The sequence below is a fragment of the Rhinolophus sinicus genome, linkage group LG07 (assembly GCF_036562045.2).
Source record: "Rhinolophus sinicus isolate RSC01 linkage group LG07, ASM3656204v1, whole genome shotgun sequence".
In the NCBI taxonomy this organism is placed as follows: Eukaryota; Metazoa; Chordata; class Mammalia; order Chiroptera; family Rhinolophidae; genus Rhinolophus; species Rhinolophus sinicus.
Genome location: NC_133757.1, coordinates 53,336,662 through 53,358,298, shown reverse-complemented (window position 1 = coordinate 53,358,298; position 21,637 = coordinate 53,336,662). Strand labels below are relative to the sequence as shown.

At 42.1% G+C, this 21,637-nt stretch overlaps 1 protein-coding gene across 36 annotated transcripts in view; it reads left to right on the top strand.

The window, feature by feature from the left end:
- The window catches only part of KCNMA1 (potassium calcium-activated channel subfamily M alpha 1), a 715,366-nt gene that overhangs the window by 534,124 nt on the left and 159,605 nt on the right, over positions 1-21,637 (top strand). For 19 of the 36 annotated variants that reach the window (XM_074339646.1, XM_074339645.1, XM_074339641.1 and 16 more), the window contains 3 exons: positions 6,381-6,490; positions 18,565-18,633; positions 20,957-20,968. In XM_074339646.1, the coding sequence (XP_074195747.1) occupies positions 6,381-6,490; positions 18,565-18,633; positions 20,957-20,968 (191 nt within the window). The remainder of the gene's footprint in view (positions 1-6,380; positions 6,491-18,564; positions 18,634-20,956; positions 20,969-21,637) is intronic. The other 17 variants (XM_074339642.1, XM_074339648.1, XM_074339644.1 and 14 more) reach the window with 1 other exon arrangement.

The following is a 21,637-nucleotide window of genomic DNA, read 5'->3' as shown; positions in this document are numbered from 1 at the left end:
CATGAAGACGCCCAGGCAGGCATCTGCTTGAGAACATTTGCTTCCTGCTTACCCTACCCAGATCAGAATGATTTTTAGTGGTATTTTAAGAACCTTATTATTTGAAGCACAAGTAAGGATGTTTTTAACTATCAGCAACATTACAAAACCAAAGTCCTGTTTCGATAGATAGTGACTAGACCAATTCTTAGAAAGGTCTGATACCTCTTAAGCATAAGCACCTTTTCTACATTGGAGAGAAAAATCAGGAGAGAGTAGAGAAACGTTCTCCATGTTGAAAAGCACCAATTTGCTGCCACATAGGTAGCACTTTCTTAAATAATTTCTAAATAAGACTTTTTTAAAAAAGTTCCCGTATTACTGTTTCTGCTAACCTGTCCTTTACCTCAGCCCCTCTGACACTCTTGGTCTCTTCAGAAGTAGCCGGGGCTGGGGTAACAGAGTGGGGGAAATGCCGTGTATTCTAATGCATTTCATCTCTCTTTAGATACCTCATGTGGGCTAACTTTTTTTTTTTTTTTCCATAAAGTCTGATGGAAGAAATCTTATTTGATAGTCTGCAGCTCACTAGTCTGGGAATAAGAGATTTGGCTCAAGTCCACCCCGAAATTTATCTTTGGAGTTGTTTATTTATTCGTTCAGTGCTGAAGCAACCAGTTATCTGGCATTCCATCAAATCCCAAATAATTTGTTTTAATTGACATTATCCTGAAGCCTTTGGAAAAATATGAGATCCTTTCATCCTGTCCTCACAGTCTGGATGGTGCGATCTGAAATAGGCCATGCTTGAGGAATGCCACACTGTTACGGAGTCCCTGAGGTCCAGGGCTGCTCTTGGAAGGGCAGCCGACCGGAGTCCACATCTGAGACGTACAGCGTTGATAGGCAATTTGGCATCGGAAAGAAACATGTTCTGAAAAGGTGCAAAACACCATGCGTTCCCCATCCCTTCCGCTTCTTTCCTTTGGTTTCAACCGGATCACCAGTTCCCTCCACCCCCAGAGAGCTGTGCAGTGATGCGTCCTGTGACCTGGCACCTGTGAGGACCTCAGCTAGAAGATTCAGATGTTTTGTTTTTTAATTCTATGCATTGGCTTTAGCGTTTAGAACTATGCTGAAGAATGTTGAGGCTGGGAAGGGGGGGAGAAAGAGAGAACCACGTGCCCATAGATAACAGCGGGGCCAAGTTTGTTAACATGGGAACTTAGAAGGACATAAAGGAGAGAGAATCCAAGAAGCCCAATGATACAGTCTTCTCACCACTCGGTGGTCCTTCACATCGTTCTTTCCAGCGAGAGATGCTGAGATGCAACATTGAGTCAGATGTTTCCCAGTGACAGCTTGCTGTTGAGGGATGGGGATAAATGACCCCAGTTGTTTTAGTGACCGGCCCACACACTCAGCCTAGCGCCCGTAAATGCTGATTCCATGTTCCTAATTGTAGTCAAGGGCTTGACACATTCTGTGGGTTCTCTCTTTTTTTGTAGAGATAAATATGTTTTTATGGGATCTAAGAAACATCGGCCAGTCAATGTCACCATGCTCTGCTTTAGACTGCCATATTTTAGAGGAGAGTGACAATGTATGGTGTAATTTACATGAATAAATATTTCAGACGTGGCTAATTAATTGTTATTAAGTACTTTTGTGATTTAAAACTGCGGATGATTTAAAGGAAGAATATTAACTGAAAATTCAGATAGATTTTTTTTTTTAATTGTAAATGTAAAAACAACCTGCTATCAGACTAGCCTCCTACTACCAGTTTGGGGCAGTGCTAGCGTGTATATTATGACTCACCTCTTCTTATTGCAGCTATTAAGATAATGGGCATTGGTATTTATAATTCCCTTTCAGTTCATTATTTTTGATATGCACAATATAACATATATTTGGATGAAAACAGCATACTTTTTTTCAATTAAGTAAGGATTTGCATATGATAATCTTTGGAATTATTTACATGACTCTAGAGGTAGGGATGGACTTTTGCAAAATTATTTGGCTGCAATCAACAAGGTTGTTCAGTTCTTTGCTGGGAACAGAAATCACAGTGGTTGTAACGTACCCCAGCGAGGATGGTTGATTTTTCACATTCACCAGGCTGTTAGCATTAGAGAAACACCGTTTCACTCTAATCAGAGAAAGCATAAAATATAAAAGATGTCATTACTGACTCATCACTAGTAACGCATGCAGAACCTGGGATCAAGAAGGTGTTACTTCTCTCAGAGCCAAGGCTGATGGTTCCAGTTGGAAGGTATCTCTAGTGGTGGAGCCATCAGCTCATGGATTGGCGTACAGCCATTTACTTGGGGGGTTGAACTAGACTGGTTGAAAAGTTAGGTAATCATGGTAGATAAATAGGGCCACGGGAACTGTGGGTGAGCTAGTCCAGTGGCTCAGTTCCCTTTTCTCCATGAAGATACTGCAGGGGTTTGATGAATAAGGACTCGCAGCCCATCATCTGGCATCTGTGCTAGGCACTCTTCTGAAACAGCTGGAGTTTGATGTGACAGTCAAAGGAGAAGTTGCTGCCTCAGGACATACTTTGCCTTTGACTGATTGCTGAATGGCTGGCAAATTAATTTTGGCACCTTTCCCTAAGTCATTTTGGTCCCATCCCTTCATTTTTTCTGCTGGGATGTATTCACATTTATGGTTAAAAAAAAAAAAAAAAGTACATTGACAACACAAATGTGGAGAACAGTGTGTACTATTTTAGAAAAGTGGCTGTAGGCTGGGATGGTTCCATTTTGTAGAATAGAAATGATGCCGTCATGCTCTGCGAGGAGGCCTGAACTCCTTTCAGCTCTACTCAAAATCAATATTATTTCTCGCTGACCTCTCACAAAGTCATGGACTCCAGGGTTTACAATTTTAAGTCCTTGAGGACTTAAATATCAGCATCTGTTCTGATATTTTCCCCTTATATACTTATATACAGCCAACCCTCCTGCCCTGAGCCCCAAATTCTCACACCCCTACTTCCCTATGTATTTACACTGTCATCTCTAGCAAGAGGTATGTATTATGGAAGGTGGCTAAGAGCACGAGCTGTTTGTATCACTAATTGGCTTTGTGACCTTCAGTGGGTTATTTAACCTCTCTGAGCCTCAGTTTTGTCATCTCTTAAAGGGGAATCATAGTGACCACTTGCTCCGCCCTCTCTAGATCTCTTTGTACATTGTCGTTTATCTCTGTGTTAAGCACAAGTGTTCTAAACTCAACGTACAAGTATTTTACACTTATTTTTCCTTTCCTAAGAGTGCATGAAAAAGATAAAAGGAATGTGCACTTTTGGTTTTTGCCTTTTCAAAATAAATCAAAGCTGTCATGCTTGAGACATAGAAGGTAAACCTTAGTAAGAAGTGATACTTGAAGCCCTTGCCTTGGGATGAAGATTGAGATTCCCTTGCTTCAGTTTGTGAGACTGGTGTCATCAGGTTGGGTGCTTGCTCCCTGACACTCCTGATGTGATTGGCCTGTTATCATTCTGTCACAACCTGTCATTCCTGCCCTAAGGATTAAAGAGTCTTAGTAGTAATGAATTACTGAGCCGTCTGCTCTTATGTTGTACATATGGGTTTTTTAAAAAAATTTCATTGTGGTAAAATACATGTAACATAAAATTTGCCACCTTAACCATTTTTAAGTGTTTTTTGGTGGTCTTTTTATAGAACATTTACCAGAAATCTGAAAAGCTTGTTGAGTTATCTATATGAAAATTGTGTTAAAGATGTGGAAATCTTAAAGAGTGATGACAATGAATTTAAACTCCTCAGCATTTATTCAGTCCATTCAGTGCTACCATATCTAGCTTTGTAGATCCAGTCTGAGAATGTGCGTATGAATGTGGAAGAGGCATTTTGCTTTCTAGAAAAGTTTCAGTACATTTTTTCCAGCCTTTTGACTTTCAATCCTCAAGCATTTCAAATCAGCCACAAAGGCAAACTTGCAAGAAGAGAAATGTGGAAAAAAATCAGTAAAAGTCAGCTATATCTGGTCAGATATATCTTAGCCAGATGGATCTGGTGCTTTTCCCAGCAAAGAGAAAAATATGGGAAAATAAATACCGATTTAAATAGGATTTAATCAGTAATTAGAATGGGTCCTAAGATACAGAATATGCTCAATAAATATTTGCTGAATGAATAAATCAATAGAACAATTTTTGCTAAGTTCAAAACAAACATGAATAATATTGTTATCCTCTAAATAATTTGTCTCTCTTATTTAAAAAGTTTAGTTATTAACCTACAATTAAAGTTGGTCTAATGAGTAGTTCCATTAGGACATAGAGGTATGAAAATACCACCCAGAACTAAAAGAACCATATTAAAACCACATTAATTGAGGAATACCACAAGCAATAAAAAATCATTGAGATAAAACTTCATATTTCCATTTTTTTTGAAAATCCATTGTAATATTGGAATGAGCTACTTAAGGAATACATTATGAAAGGAATGTGTTTGCTAAAAGAATAGGTTGACTTCTTCCATTTCATGAATACTATTTGCCCATAAAGCTCTTCTATGAAGACATAATTGGCAATCCCTCATTTGGTATCCTCCTTACAAATAAAATAAATTGTGATAATATAATGCCCCAACTATTCCATATTTCAAATTATTCAGTAATGCAGACTAGGCTTTCTTCAAATTAGTTAGAATTAATGACCTTTGCTTATAAAGTCAAGCCTATCTTTTATTTGAAAAAATAGTTGAAATCTTATGATTTGAGGAAATTAAAAAGTTCATGCTTATCTAAACACATTGCAGTTAATTTTTAAAATCTTGCAGTTTAGCAGTAGAAATGGTTGAGTGCCTTTTTTTTTTCTTTTTTTTTTTTTTTCAGACCCCACTCTGGGGAAGACCAATTTGTAGATAAACAACCCATGCCCGGCAGCATTGCATAGCTAATGTCTAATGTGTGGGAGTAGGTTAGAAGCAGCTCAAACTAATGAGGTTACCCCACATAATCTAATCACTCAGACTGAGTATAAAGCAGACAAATAGCACAGAATCAGGGAACATCAATTTATTTCTAAATGATTTCTGGTTTTTGTATTCCAGAGTATCACCAAGTAGATTGCAGGTGTGCATATCCCATTGTTTCCTAGTCTCTTTCAACTTCAAGCATTGCATTTCCCCCAATTTAGTGACTATTGGGCCATAGGGAAGATGTCTTTTAATTCAGCATTGGGGTGAGATGAGCCACTTCCGGGTTGTCTGGGAAATTCCCTTTCATCCCCCGCCCTTATCCAACCTGCAGTGGAAATGAACATGGGAGGCAGCTGCTTACAGATACCCAGGGATCTCACAGCGGCCTGCCTGTGGGCCAAGCTCCCAGAGGGGCTAAACATTCTTGTTGTTATTCACATTATAATTTTTTAAAGATTGATTCCAAGGTAAAATCCTTCCAGAAATGCCTAGCCTAAAGAGGGTTCTTGGGGAAAACAGTTGAACTTGAATTCAACAACACATTTTGATGAAAACTGGGCTAAGACTACTTTGAAACCACATTTTACTTTTTGTGATATTCAAGGTGGGTTTCAAAAAATATTTTTTCCAAAGTACAAATAGATGTGTTGTTTCATTGTAATATATATATATATATATATATATATATATATATATACTCCTTGTAAAACCTTCAGATAACACAGAAATCTATAGAGAAAAAATGCCATTTTACATCTCAGATACAACAACTGTTAGTATTTTGATATAAAGCTTTCTAGATTTTTTTATGGCTTTACAAACATTCAGATAATTATAGAGTATTTTAAAAAAGCAGGACTAGACTATACACACTGTTTAGTAATGTGTTTTTTTAAACACAATTTCTATATGAACAGATATATATATATTTTCATCATAATTTTTAATTCTTCCCATTACTCCATTGTGTAAACGTCCTGCTTATGGTTATTTCCAATTTTCCATGAATAGAAAGGATGTTCTTATATACATGTCTTTATATACTTGTCTACCCATTCTTTGCTCTGAATACTTAAGATGGAATTGTCTAAAAGAGTATATACTTTTATAAATTTTGATAACAATTGTAAAATTGCTCTCCAGAAAGATTGTGTCTGTTTACCTGCCCACCAATATTATGGTGAGTGCCAATGACTCCACACCCCTTTAAATCATACAGATTTTAAAACGAGTGGTAGTTTAGAGGTATTTCTGGCCTATGAGTTCAGGGTCATGCAAAGCTCCCTGTGGGTGGTTATGGTTGTGTTCCTGGTGGCTGAAGGTCACCATCACAAAACCAGTGCATTCACTTGTTTGAAAGATGTTGGGACTCAAGTTTCCTTTTATAGCCTACTGTTATATCTTAAACCCTCCTCTTTTGTTCCTGTGTTTTAGATTGAGGAAGACACGTGGCAGAAATACTACTTGGAAGGAGTCTCAAATGAAATGTACACAGAATATCTCTCCAGTGCCTTTGTGGGTCTGTCTTTCCCTACTGTTTGTGAGTAAGTGACCATCACCGCATACTCTTTGGCTCTCAGGGATATTTAATGTACTCCTAGCAGGAAAGACACCCCACCTCTGCCCAGCAGAGTTGGGACACTCGACAGTTATCAAGGGTGTGCTGTGTGCTCAGCTTGTGTGATGAATGGGAAGGCGGGTCTTTATATGGCCGCTGCCTCGGGAATTTCTGCTCGACCTACTTTTCCCTCCAGTTCTGAGCATCTCCGGCTTGGATCCATCATTTGTACCAAATTATAAACTGCAGTTTTCCTGCATGTCTTGAATTATGCCATTGTGATGTAGACACATTTATGAAGGGAGGCATGAACCCATGCCTCTCTGATTTTACCAGGGCAAAAACAAATCTCGCTAGCCCCTTGATGAAAGGAATTTTAATCTCTCTTGCATATAATTCAAATCATAGAGACATCAGAGAAGCCACTGTTCAAAGTGCGTCCGCGATTTGTTGAGGAAATGCAGAACCGCATGTATCAGAAGGAGGCCTTGAAAAAGTCCTTAGCAATTTAGCCCTCGAGTGGACAGCTGCCATGTTATAATAATAAGAAAGCTTAGCTTCTCCTGATATTGACTTAGCAGGATAGATTTGAGCAAGGGCAGCCCCTGCCACTCGAGATAGAATGGATGGTCACCTGAGGGGTATGAGCTCAGTTGCTCCAGGGGTCTCTGACCCTTAGAACCTTCCACCATGACAATGCTTCAGATTTTTAGAATCTCAGATGTTGGGTTTAAGTCAAACAGGGGTTTTGTTCCTTGTGAAACACAAACTCCCAGGGAATGCTGAGACATTCAGTCTGACCCATTGAAACCTTAACAAAGGATTTGATAAACTGGGTCTCACTGACAAAAACTGGGAAGAGAGATGGGGAATCTGGGAACCCATTGGGCTGAGGAAGAAAAGCTGTTCCCTTGTGCCGTCTGCCCACAAACCAAACCAACCTTCTGGAAAGGGAGGTCTGAGATGGTCCTGGGTTCTTGGGTTCCCGTCTCATAGTTTTCTGTTCTGTGCACAGCAGAGAGGGGCTGGAGCACCTGGTAGCTTGGGACTTACCTGGAGACCTGTCAGTGAACATAGCAGGTGCACTTGGTCTGTCCCTGGGCCCAGACCCTGAGCAATCCAAAATGGTTTGGCTGTTTACTGAAATTTCTCACCCTGTCTCTAAGAGAAAGTTTAAATGCTAAATGGACTGGAAAAGTGAATAGGTAATTGATTCGGAAAGAGTTATTTTCTGAAAATGGATGCCCTCTTGTAACTCCCGTGTATTCCTGTCTTTGAAAGCTATTTCTCTTTCTGCCACAGAAAGAAGTTAACCATTCAGAGGCCTTGGGTCCTGAAACACTGAGGCTGTCCCTGGGGATTTTCTCCACCTTAGAGCTTGGCCTATCTAGGATAGAAAGCCCAGGAGAATTCTGGACTTGTAATAGAAGCTGGTTCTAGAAAGAGGCAGCTGAGGCCTCCTACATCTAATGAAAGAGTGGTGTGGGCACACAGGAGACCTGAAAATGGCTGGAGGGGTCCTATGGCGTTGGGGGCATTAGGAGGATTCAAAGCCCTCTTCCTTGCTTGTTGGTTTTCCCTAGTTTGACTGGTGTTTCCACCTAACACGAGTGCTCCCTGGAAAGCCTACTTCCCCACTGTTTCTTTTATTCTGCTCCTGGGAACCACATTGGTTCATAAGAGTATTAACCTGTAGGGTTAGGACTGCTTTCCCTAGAAGCTGCAACTGGGTTGCCCACAGTATAAATTTGACTCACAGATTTGCCCTCTGTAGTATTCAATTTCTTAAAAGTTAGTTGCCAGTATTTTAAAAGAGTGGTTTTTCACATAAAAACTAGAGTTCTGGCCTTTCTTGAAAATCCGATGAGCTGACACTGGACTTGCATTTCTACCGAATGCAGACTGTCCCCAGTTTGCTCTAAGGTAGGGATTAGTGTACGCCCTTCCCTCTGTGCTGTCCGACACCAAGCCAGATCTGCGTTCTCATTCCAGGCCTAGCCCCCTGCACGGGTAAGCTTGCCAACTGTGACCCATTGGGTGGTGTGAAGCTTCACTGCTCTTCCGAGCCAGCTCAAGAGCTGGACACTAGTGGCTGCTGTAAATATTTCCGTTAATTGAGTTTCATGGTTAGAACATGTCCCGAGGAGAAGCAATTCCCTCAGACACATCCTGGTGTCTGAGAATGTAGCATTTGTTCGGTACAGCTTCTGAAATACAATAAAACAACAACAGAAAATTCTGATGTGAACGAGAATGTGTTCAACTTAGTGGTTTATTCGTTTAACACAATGATACAGCAGAGGTAGAAATCATCAATAAAGAAAGGACATTTAATGAGATTTAGGAACATCCCCAAACATTGAAGCTCTCCTCAAGCATTTGATTATCTGGAGGCTTAATTATCTGTGTTTTCTACTTTAAATTAAAGAAAAGCCATAACTCAAAGTTACCAGCAGTTTAATGATAACACTCTTCAATTCAGGTTAATTAAAGCACAGCCGTAATTAGAGTGTAGTGTAGTATATCACCAGGCTGGCACATAAGTATTTTCATTACAGTAAGAATTGGCTATTCAATTTCAAGATGACATAAAGGATGCCAAAATATATTTTAAGCTGGTTCGTGTAGACAAAAAAGAATTGGGGAATATTCTGGGTGTAATAAAGCACAGATAAAATATACAGATTTGCAGAGCAGTTTCTGTAATTATGCACTGCATTAAAACAATATGCAGCCCATAAGGTCTCATTGCATGAAAAGAAATAAATTTGCTCTTCCCCTGGGCTGGCAGAATGTCCCCTTGCAGGCTGGGAGCACGCACCAGAGAGCTTGGAGTTTTCTTAGAAGCTGGGAAAGTCATTCTGTGGAAAGACAAGGGGGCAGGATAAATAGGTAAAATTTGAGGTCTTTTCCCAAGAGAACAGAATGGGGAGGAAGAGAGGCAGGAGGGGCAGAAGCCCCCATGCCCAAGGCAAGCTTTTCAAACATTGCAAGCAGAGAAGGGTTCTCTCTTGCCCAAGGACGTGCACACCAGCTATATATTTTGACTTCCTTGCACCAGCTGTTTGGCTTTATCGCATGTCTCACCAGAAGATGTTTTGTTCCAAAAACAGTAACTAATTTAGATAAAATGAAGTACCATTTCTAAATATTTCATGTGCATTTTCTTATTTAAGCCTCACAGCAATTCTGTGATGTTTAGATTGATATCACTATCCCTGGCTTACAAATGAGGACAGTGACACTCAAAGGACGTTGGTGCCTCTTCCCAAGCCACCTAGCAGACGAGTTCCAGAACCAGTACTCCATGCTGGGGCCTCTGCAATTGGGAGCAGCGTGGAGTAGCTGCTACTTAAAGGCTGGCTAATTAAGAATCTCCTGAGGAGCTTATTAAATGGAGAGGTTTCTCAGCTACATCTCCGGATTTTAATATCTGGGGTGAGGTCCCCAAATCTGCATTTTTTACAAGCAAGTCAGGTGATTCTGATTCAAAGTTTGCTGACTGGGAACCCCCATCAACCCCATCCCTTCACACGACTGGTTGGTGTAACCTCTTCTTATTCCCCACATTGGGCACAGACACTGGAATATTTCTCTCTGGTTTTAGCCAAATCATAGAATTGTGAGTGCCACATCTTGTGAGCTAGTGTTCAGATTCAGATCTTTGGGTGACTCCCCTGCCGTCATTCCTTCTCCACGTAGCCTACTCTGTAATCTACATAGGAAGGACACTGCACTCGACCACGCCAGGCAAACCACTGACTGCTCTCCCCACTCCCCAAGCCTAATCTAGATTCGTACAGGAAGAAGACGTGGGGCACTGAGCCCTTTAATGCTCTCGGTTATGTTTCCACTGGAGTTCGTGAAAGCAGTGTTGGGCTGGGGAGAGCAGAGAAGCACTCAATGCAGAGAAGCAGGGCGGAAACAAGGATGCAGCCCTCAAAGACCTCTTGGCCTTGTTGGAGGTCCTGGCGGGCATGCCCTGGACCTTCCCGAGAATGCCCTTAGGATGTTTCTTCTCAGGGCCAGCAACTCCTGAGCATTTCCCCTGGTTTTGCGTAGCTGGCTTGCCCCTGGGTCTGCGTGGCAGTAAAGCAAGGCAAAGGAGCTTCGGGATGTGCAAGAGAGGGTGCCATCCACTGTTCTCTGAACACCAGAACGCTGCCTGCCTCTTTTACTTCCCATGCACGCCTTCCTTAGCTGCTGACTGTGGAGGGTGCAGACGGCCAGCACCAAGCCTGCAGGAAGTGAGGGGCTGGGGTGTGAGGCCATGTTTGCCACTACAAAGCATCTTGTTTTTGCGTGATTCCCATAATAGGTTGCCACGTGATGCCATGTAGTCTGAGCTATGGAATTGCAAAGACCAGGGGTCAAACCCCTGGATCTGTGATTTGGGACATTTTTCGGTTTCTGCACACCTCCTACCTTTGATAGTTACCAGCTGCCTGACCTTTGACTTGGAACTTACCCCGAGTTTCTTCATCTTGGAAATAGGAATGCCATTACTTATCTCTCAGAACCAGCTAATGTCCTGTTCTCCTCTCTCACCTCTCCTCTTCCTACGACCCCTCCATCCTGTCTCATCAAATACTGAGAAAGGAAGAATTACACTGGGCATTTTCAGGTTACATTTACGCTTCTTACACGTTAGAAAATTCTCCCATGGGTCAATTGAGTAGATATTTAATGAATATTTGTGCCAGTGTGCCAGGCAGGGTGCCATCTCTAGAGGAACCTGTAATTAGATTTGATCAAATATATATGCACAGTAGAAGAGTAATAAGAGTACTTACAAATGACAAGTAAAGGATTCTGTTTCCCCACAGTGGCTGCCTTCTGAGAGTTTCCAGTCTGGTTAAGGAAAGGAATGCCCATCCTCAGGGAGAGCTAAGCACCTATTGACAAGGGTTTGATGGATGCAAACACTGAGGACAGATACTGAGAGTTCCAGGGAGAGAGTGCTTCCTGTAGGCTGGGGGTGACCAGGGGAGGCTTCCTGGAGGAGATGGCAATTGAACCGTGCCTTGTAAGAAGGTTGGATTCAGCGAGCGAATAAGGAGGAAAGAGGGGATGCTAAGTGGCAGGGGACCAGGAGGCTGGGAGCCACACATTACCGCACAGAACTCACTCAACACCCAGATCTCTTGGAGATTTTCCAACGAGAGCAAATTGGTTTCCCTTTTAGAGGAGAGAAGGAGACAAATCAGATTTCTTTTGACATGTGATGTTTTCAGGGGGAGACAGAGATAGTGTTTTTATCATGAGAACTAGCAAATGTGAAGAGTCCCCCTAACCGCCACCCCCCACACCCAGATAGGAAAATGAGGGCCAAGGGGAGAGGAGGGACCAGCGGGAGGAAACCACAGTTTCAGAGGTTCTGCTGTTTCAAAAACACCATGTTCCAGGTTCTGAAACTCACAGTGACCGTATTAGTCATTCATCACTTGGAAAATATAAAAGCTTAATTGTATCCGATTTTACAGCTCAGAGGGGATTAGGACAAAAGATGTATTTAAAATATGGTGTGTTTCTCTGTCCCCCTGCAGCTTGATGGGACAGTTACAATTCAGGTCTGATAAGGAGCAGTGAATGCCTGGGGACCTTGGGTCACTCTGAGATCTTCACTGTGCTTCACTCCCCTGAATCCCTGGTGCTCGCATGGATACTTCTGTGCTGGTTTAAAACACTGTGGGGGCCAGGAATGGGGGCTTCTCCATCCCTTCTTCTACCGGCCTTCAGGGCGCCTTAAACATGCAGAAAATCATGCTCTCATCCTGTGTTGTTTTTCGTGGGCAGGTCTTTCCAATGAAGCCACTTGAGGAAGCTTAAAGTTTAAACCTACCTAGAGAGAAAAGCTGGGTCTCCCGCCCAGTGAAAACTACAGCTAGTTTAACTTGAGTTCTGTTGCAGCTTTAGTCTTTAGAGATAGACGTTTGAATTTGAACATAGAGCAGAAAGAAGCTGGCAGACCCGATGGTTATATGATAGATTTATTTAGCCTGGCTACAGAAACGAGCGTTTCATGAGAATTTATGGAGAGCCTCAAGTCTCCACTTTAAAAATTATTTCTTCCTCAAAGAACTAGCCCTATTCATCCAATTATTTTGAGGGTCTTGTAATAAGAACTGAACATATAGGAACACAGATAGGAATACAATATTTATAAGTATTTCTACTACAGGGACCTGGAAGGTGACTGCTAATCATTCTACATGCTGGTGAATACACCAGTGATCATAAAATCTATTAGAACCCTTAGTGGAAGGCTACAGAGGCGGGTGGCCTAGAATTCTCTACAGGAGGGGTCAGGGAGGCAGTCCAGCTGCAGATGGGATGGGTGCTAGGGGCCTGACTTGATGCTGGGTATGTGTAGCAAACACACAGTTTACATTTTATGTGTCTGATTATTCATAATAGCAAAGGTTTCTAAAATGCATTTATTTCCATTTTACACAAAAATGCTAATTGACCATAACAAAGAATGTAATTATTTTTAAATTTAAGTGTTTTAGGTTAGTGGAGATATTGAATGAGAGAGAGAGAGAGAGAGAGAGAGAGAGAGAGAGAGAGAGAGAGAATATGAAGGTAAGGGTGTTCCTGAAGGCTGTTCACTCCACCTCTGTCAAAGCTATAGGGAAATGGAATTGGAACATCTCCGTGAGCATTTTAAATCATAAATCACTTCCATTTTCTTGGTGCTGAGTCTTACAAATCCCACAGTTTTCAAATTTTCTCTAACTAGATGTTTCCATTTCGAGGGCCTATCATTTAAAATCAAGGCTCCTAACAGTGAATCGTTTTCATTCTAGCCCCTAGATCCTAAAGATCTCGTTACCCACTGCCCAGTATTTACATCTTCACCTACTCTGATTACGTGTGTCAGGCAGCCTGACCTGCCCAGGGTCCCTCTGGATAACGGAAGAGGGGGTGGCATTTAGGGTGAGCTGGGTATGGAAGGCCCAGTGAGAGCTGCCTCTTCTGTCCTCACCCACCTCACTTCTGGGTGAGTCATTTTCAGCTTCCCCAAACCCCATATTTACATATTTTTCCTGAGCACATTAGAAGGTGCAAACTGTAGGACCGGTTTGTATGCTTAAGTCACAGCAGCAAGCAATCTTTCTCGTCAAGGTGGCTGATTTAATGGCAAGAACAATTTATTTCCCTCTGGGTAGGTAGAAGCAGTTGGACTCTAGTTCTTAAGAGCCTTTGCTTAGGAACATCTGGGTGGAAACTGCTATAGTTAACAGATGAGTCTGGCAGTTAAAAAGAGAAGGCTTTGTATAATGTCGTCAAATGTGGTAGACCTCTACTTAATAATTATCAAGAAAACAATCTCACTTGTTATTACAACAGTTTTATTGCAGATTGCTAGTTTAAGACCTTTTTGTGACAAGTGGCATTTTTTTCCTTGGGAAAAAGTCATTTCTGTTCCCCTGTAATTATTTTTGCAGCCAGCAACAACTTCCTGCGTTGGACATATTGGGACATTTTATTTTAGAAACCAAGAATTAAATTCTTGCTAGCTTATGGCTGATTTCATCCTGTTTATCACATTGTGAAAGCTTTCTTGCTTCTTTCTTATACTTACCTCACACTAGGCCTCCTTCCCTGCCTCCCCCCAACCCCCCGCCCCTCCCCAGTCCTGTATATATTTAAACACTGTAGACTGAGTAAAACCCTAGAAACACTATAAGCATTGGATGAGCAAAGCCCATTTTACGTTACAGAAAAAGGGGTTTGAATGCTGCAAGTAAATGTTTAATCTCAGAACATCAATTCTGGGTAGTCTGAAGGCACGTTCTTGGGGGGCAAACCCCTTGTAACAGGATTTGTAGAGAGTTCCAAGGAGGACCCACTGTGTGGACCTTAGACTTGTACTTACATAGTGGCATAGTGGGTGGAAGGCAAAAATTAGATTCCCAGAGCACATCGCTGCTGTTATTTCCTTCTACACCTTTTTTCCTCTAATCTATCTGTTTCTAACGAACAAGACAAGTTAAGAAGCAGCTTGTTTCATGATTCTGTACTCACGTAGAGCCTTCTCTGCCCAAGGTAGACTTTCCTAGTTTACCACGTTATCTCTTCTGTGTTATTCCAGCAACTCATGAGGTTCTGCTCCCCAAACTTTCATACATTTATTTAATCAGCATTTATTGAAAGCTTATGCTTTGCACTTTGCAAAATGCCAGGGAGACAAAGCGTGTGTCATGCACTAAAGAAGTTCTATCTAGAGGGCAGAGAGATGAGTAAATAAAGGATTACCACACAATGCCACCCCCACTCCCCTCTTTACTCATTTTTGATCTGCTCTTCCCCACTGGACCCCCAACAGGAGCTGCACCTCTCCTGCAGCCTTAAGCCCACTACTCTGACATTGGCCAACTTTCTGTGGTGTAATCTAACATAAAAACTGGTTTTAACAAGGAGAGACATCGTTCTGTTTCGTTTCTAGTGTAAATTACAAATTACTCAAGACTGGTAGCTTGCAAACATCCAGACGATGCTCTTCGAGCAGGGATTAAAAACTTAGATGCCTATAGAGGGCAGGCAGTTAGCAACCAAGAGTGAAGAGTGAGGAGGTCAGGGGCATTAGGGAGTGGTGGGGACTGTGGCACATTGGAGAGCACATGTCCCATCCAGAGGGACTAGTGCTTCCAAGCTCTAGTTCCTGTCGGCCATGCAAAATGTAGCTTCTGATTTATCAAGGAAAGCTGAAAAGCTAGTTTTTATATGAAGTCACCTGTTGGTATCTAATTCCAGTTTTTAAAAAATGCTTTACTGACCGGACAGAACACGGCTGCATGTTGGGCTTCTGACCACCACTTCATTTCCTCCGCTTTTATGAGAAACATCTGTTTAGCACTCTGCATGGAGGCTTGATTTCCACTTTTGACATTTCTGCTTCAAAGTTGTTTAACCTTGGACAGATTGCTTGATTTCCACTTTTGACCTTCTATGTAAAGGCCATTTGATCTTGAGCAAGTCACTTTCCCATCAGTTTGTCATCGGTATGAGATGGGCAGGGTCAGTCAATCTAAAAGGGCCTGAGTCTGAAACTCTGTGGTTGTGGCACTGCTTGCGTATAATCATTTTGTTTACACCACTCTATCCCTCTCCTCTTTGTCCCTTTGGCCAGGGAGCAAAGGCTTGTTTTGGGTCAAAGAGCTTCTTAAAAAGAGGCTTCTATAAAACAGAATAGAAGCATCTTTGATAGGAATTTGAAAGTTATAAAGGAAGACTCAGAGATCTGCTGGTCCACCTCCTGCTAGGTTATGAATGTGCACCAGGCCACATAGATTTTATTCACTGGTCTGCATTAGAAATCTCCTTTTGTGTATATATATATTTAGTTAGTAAATGGTATTGTAGTACTAGCAAGGCATAATGTGTTATGACTCTGAACTGTTTCTTCCCTTCTCACCAGTAGGATCAGGTTGTTAAAGCAATTACGGCCCTTGATCCTGTGAACCAGCAGAATCCCACGTCGAGGTGGTCGTTGCTCACAGGATATCAGCAAATTGGCCTCTTCATGATCCGTGCTAAGTTAAGATCAGAATTCTCCTTGAGTTTTTGGCATTTAGCTGCTATTGACATTAGAAAGTGTTACTTAATCTTAATAATTTGGTTCAACAAATATTATGGAAGCCATCTGAAATTTTAAACAATTTAAGCTCCAGAAGTAATAGCCCCATAAAGGGTGTGTGTTGGCGGTGCTCTATGGCACGTAAATTAAGAAGAGCATTTTCCTAGCTGTAGTTGGATACGGGGGTTGGTGTTTCAGGAAAATGCATAAGCAGCGCAAAACCCAGGTCATTAGAGTCTGCTGGAAGGAATCAGAAAACCTGCAAATCATAGGGAGGGCCCAAGTACGCCTGGATGGAAGTGGTCCTTTGAAATCTGGCTGTTGAAGGCAATATGGGGGACCTTGACCTCACACGCAAGGAGGAGCAGTTGCTCTTATTCCCACCACAGGGCGTGAGGCCTTCAGCAGCATTTTACCTGTAAGCAGCACACCCACAGGTCCAGCACATCTGATTATGGCACCTTGCTAGTTAAAACCAACCCAGAGCTTTCCATTCCACTTGGAATCAGCTGCAGACTCCTTGCCATGGCCAGCAAAGTCCTCATGACCCTGCTCCTGCCCAGCTTCCTGACGCAGATATCATCATACTCGACTTTGCTCACTCGGCTGCAGCCTTGCTGGCCGTATGGCTGGTCCTCAAACACTCCAAGTTCTTTCCTGCCTCAGGTCCCTTGCACTTGCTGCTTCTACTCCCTGGAATGCTCTTTCCCCAGATCCTCTCGTTGCCCGCTTCTTCCCATCACTCTCCAGGGTTCTTTGCTTTAGCGTCACTTCCTCCCAATGGTCCTCCTGGACCATCGCAGATGACACACCTTCCCAGTTACTTTTTGTCCTCGTAGGTGTTTTATTTTCTGCACAATACTTGTCCTCATCTGGAACTTTATTATTGATTCACTTGTACATTTGCCTATTGTCTATCTCTCCTGATACAAAATAAGCTTCACTGGGGCTGAAGATGTTACATGTACTGCTGAGTACTCGCTGGGGACCTTGGCAAGTCTTTCTGAGTCTTGGTTTCATCCCCTGTACAATAGAGATAGCAATGAAGTCTGACTAACTGGGGCAATATCCACTCTTAGGGATATTGGGGGGATTGCCTGAAGGCATCAAGGAAGGCCCTGACCTGTGACCCAGCACCTCCCCCCGTTACAATGCTGGAGCTAAGTAACCATTAACTAATTTCTCAATCCGTCAGTCAACCGATCTTTTATTATCAAAGTCCTGAGAACATAAGTGATAATGTCCATTGTAGAAACAGAACTATGTATATAATTCTTTTTGTGCATGTGAGCTTTTATTTCTATGAGTATATCAATATGTATTTTCACCTAACTGTATCATATTATTTACACATTTGTATCTATATAATATTACTTGTTGATCTTATACCTTGAAACTTTCTTCAAATACACCATATTGGATCATACTTTATTTAACCATTGCCTTATTACTGGATATTTAACTTACCCTGTATAAATATTACTACATTGATTTTTATACACAAGTATTTTATTGAGCCTTTTATTATTTTCTTATAATTGAACCCCAGTAAGTGGAAATCATTTACTGAGCTTGTCTGTATTGGTGGTTCCGTTTACAGCACTGTGGGGAATTCCAAACAAGTCCAAAACTCTCAAAGTTATGCTGGTTGAGGAGACAAAGTTCAGACACATGAAACAATAGGGAGCCACCACAGCCAGTATCCGAGTGACTAAAGGCTAGGTGATGTGCTTACAGACAAGGTTCTGGAGGAGTTCTGAGAATACAAAGAAAATCAGAGGGCGGCAGTAGCCAGAGAAGACCTGCAGGAGAGGTTAGGTTTGATGTGGGCCTCGGAGGAAGGGTCGGGAAGAGAGAAGATGATCTGCGTCAGTGAAGGCATGGCGGCAGGAATGAGCCAGCCTCAAAGCAGTCTGGGCTGCGGACAAGAGCAGTAGGCAGATGAGGTGAGACAGCTTGGATGGAGCCAGGAGTGACTGGCCGCAGTCATGTGCTGGGCAGTTACACGGAGGCTAAGGATTATTACCATCATTCTGAGCACACAGGGGTCTGCTCAGAACAACAATATGAGCCATTTGTACAAAAGACCAAAGTGGAATCCAAATAACAGGTCCAGCTGCTCCAAAGACCTCCCTCCCATGCTGTTAATGTTTTACTACCCAACTGAGTAACTAATGGATCTGGCCCAGCATAAATCCCCAGGCGCAAATTCCTGCTTGGGGTATGTGTCTAGACGTCCAGACCTGAGTGCAATTTGCACTTTGAACATTCAGCACCTTATCACTTGCGAGAAATCAGCTGTAATGGGGAAGATGGGAGGTATCGCCCACAGGCTCTTCCCTGTGGCAGGGTGACTGTAGAATGAGGGTCCCTTGGATAACGACTGCATTAGTTGATCGAAAGGTCGTAACAGTGTTTGTTATGTGGCTCTGGTTCTTCAGAAGCACTGACTGTGAGGTTTCTCCATCTCATTGCAGGCTGTGTTTTGTGAAGCTCAAGCTCCTAATGATAGCCATTGAGTACAAGTCCGCCAACAGAGAGAGCCGGTAAGTTTGCTGTGACTCAGCATCCAGCTGACGTTCATGATGGTGAGAGTACTCTGGGGATATTTGGTCCACTTCTTCTTCATTAGACATTATTTATTTGCTTGGTTCCCTGATGCAACACATCTCTGAGCCTAGGACACATTTCAAGGCGTGCTCAACCAGATACTGCTGTTTCTATCCCTGACCACCTGGCATACTGAGTCCCACTGGGCAGAGTATTTCTTCAGAGGAAAGGGATGAGACATTCAAATCTCCATGCGATCATGCCAAGTTTCACTTTTCACCCTATGAGCATAAAGCCGGGGACAGACACTGTCCTATAACCCCCTTTTACTGTTGTGAGCACAAAGCAGGTGGACTCTGGCGTCCTTCACAGCAGGCATGGGGCCATGATACGAGATACGAGCTCTCTTGATAGCCAAATTACAAGCAGCCTATTGTGTACCGTATGTGCTTCTCCTGGTGCAACCGAAATCCAGGTGGCAGAATATCAGCTTCATGTAAATTAGCCAGGAGAGCAGAGCTCAGAAGCAGGAGCCCTCTTTACTTATTTATTTGGTACTTAATTATGTGCAAATGAGACTGATGAGGGACTGGGTCTGGTTGAAATAGATAACACCCCAGTCAATATATGAGTTCACACTGGAAAAAGGAAGCATCACATCAACGGGGAATTTTGTGGATGGAATACTGTGTGTATTATAGATACAATAGATATGATTTTTGTCCCCCCACCTCAATTCTTATCAATGGTTTTGGAAGAAAGAGAACTCATTGAGAAAGGCTCAGGCTTTTGTCCTCTGAAATGTGGTTTGTTCGTAGCTGTAGTGAGTAAGTCTTCCTGTGGCTCCCCAAGTGTAGAGTGCAGATACCCTCCAATACACACCTTAATCACTAAGCAGCATGAAGGGCGAGACTAGAAGACTCCTGCTAGCATCATTTAATGAGTTTTCATTATCTGGATGAATGACGCAATAAAGGCAGACTTCCAAAGGTGCAATCTGTGTCTATGACCAAAAAAACACTGGATTGTAAGAACGCCAATCTAATGTTCTCTGTTACCTTAACCACCAGATCAGATTGTTCGCAATCTGATCAAATGGTAAGCCATTTTGAAAATTCAAATCAACCAAAAGGAAGAAAACCATGGTAGATTTGGTGGCCATATGGTAGAACATGGCCATAGCAGATATCAAATATGTAGGTAGATTTACTTTTTTCTTTTCCATGTTGGCAAAGTTAAGAATATTATTTGCAAAAAACTGAGTGTCCTGGCTATTTGCTGTTCAGCAGATAACATGGGTGTTTCTGGGACTGCTGCTTGCCCATGTTGCTGCCAATAGTCAACTGTACCTGTCTAGGGGGAAATGTGTATACTGGGTTTTTGCAAATGATATTCTTTGTATTGCGAAGTCAGTAAATCTTTGTGGAATTCAGTGTTCTCTCTTTATCACTTTTGTGCATCTCTCAAAAAAGTGTCATGACGCTGGTAATGCTGAATAGTATTTCTCCACCATTCTCGTATAATGTCATGGCAGGCGACTGTACCCTGACTGAACCTTGACCAGTCGTCCCCCACCTGCCACTTTTTGGTCACAAGGAGGGAGAGAGAATGGCAGTTAATAGTTCAATGTGAATGTACTGTCACCATTCCAATAAAAACAACTCAGGTCTTCCCTGAAGACGGAATCTTTTCTTTCAATGACCCTCTAATTAATTCACAAATTGGAGTTTTCAACAAAGCCATTATTTTCAGGTAGAGTTTTTTAGATTTTTTTCCCCCCAGAAAAGGGTGAAAAGAAGTTGTTTGGCTTTGTTTTGGCTTTCTGTGTTCCGTTGCCAGCTTTACTCCTCAAATGTGGCTTGGTCTCAGTGTGGAAGCTCATTGGTTCTTGTGGAAAAAGGTGTGTTTGAGGGAATGTGGATCACGCCTCTCTGAGAAAACACAGGACTTAGCAAACACAACATCCATGTTTAAAAGAATCGAGTGTCTGACCCTTCCTGTGATAATAATTTTGATTTTTTTTTTCATTTAAAAATTTTCCATTTCTTTGCCTCTCACATTTTCTAAGTGACCTGGTGTTAAAATTTGGAGAACTCCGCTTCTCCGTCCCACCCCCTTGCTTCCAGCCTGTGTGGAACGACCTACTTTGTAGTTTCACCCCATGATGATAGTCTTGCCATGCTTTGCTGAAAAACCTTGTTTTCACATGCATCCTTCAAATAATTTGAAACAAAGGTTTTATTCCTTCTTTTCCCTCTGGTGTCAGTCAATTTATTATCAAATTGTTTGATTTTAAATTCTTTTCTTGTCGTTTTGCAGAAGCCGAAAGCGGTATGCACCCTTCGTTAACTTTCTTTCCAACCTCCACCCTCTAGTTTCACTTCTAACCACAGGATTAACCATTTGCCAAGACTTCAGGAAGATGGAGATTATATATATATGTGTATATGTATATATAATCTCATTTCCTTGTCTAGTGTATATATATATATTCATATATGTATATTTATATATAAATCCCTCTCCAACTAGAGTACATAAAAATTGAAAGTAGCATATTGCATTTCTTGTTTGATTTGTCGATTCTTTTGGATGATGCACTAACTTCTTCGCAGGAAACCTAAAAAAAAAAAAAAAGGGCACACTCCTGTTTTCAGTCATGGCACCAATGGTGGGAACAAATGCTATTCAAGTTGAAAAGGAGGACGCTGCTCTCCAGCCCTTGGTGTCTGTTTCTGTCCTGTCCTGATGTGTCCTGGTGTCCACCAGACTCTGTGGTACCATCTGTCTACATACACATCCACATTCCCAGTGACCTCCTCTCCCCGTGTCCTGTTTCCAGTTTGTAGAGCAGAGTTTGTGTCCTTTTATCCACAAAACAGAGACCAAGCCCTTACACGTAACTCTTTTCCTTACGCTTGTTTTGATAACATTTTGCATATTTTCTGTCTTGGGTGGTACTCAGTACAGACTTAGGACACTGCTACTAACTAGCCAGAT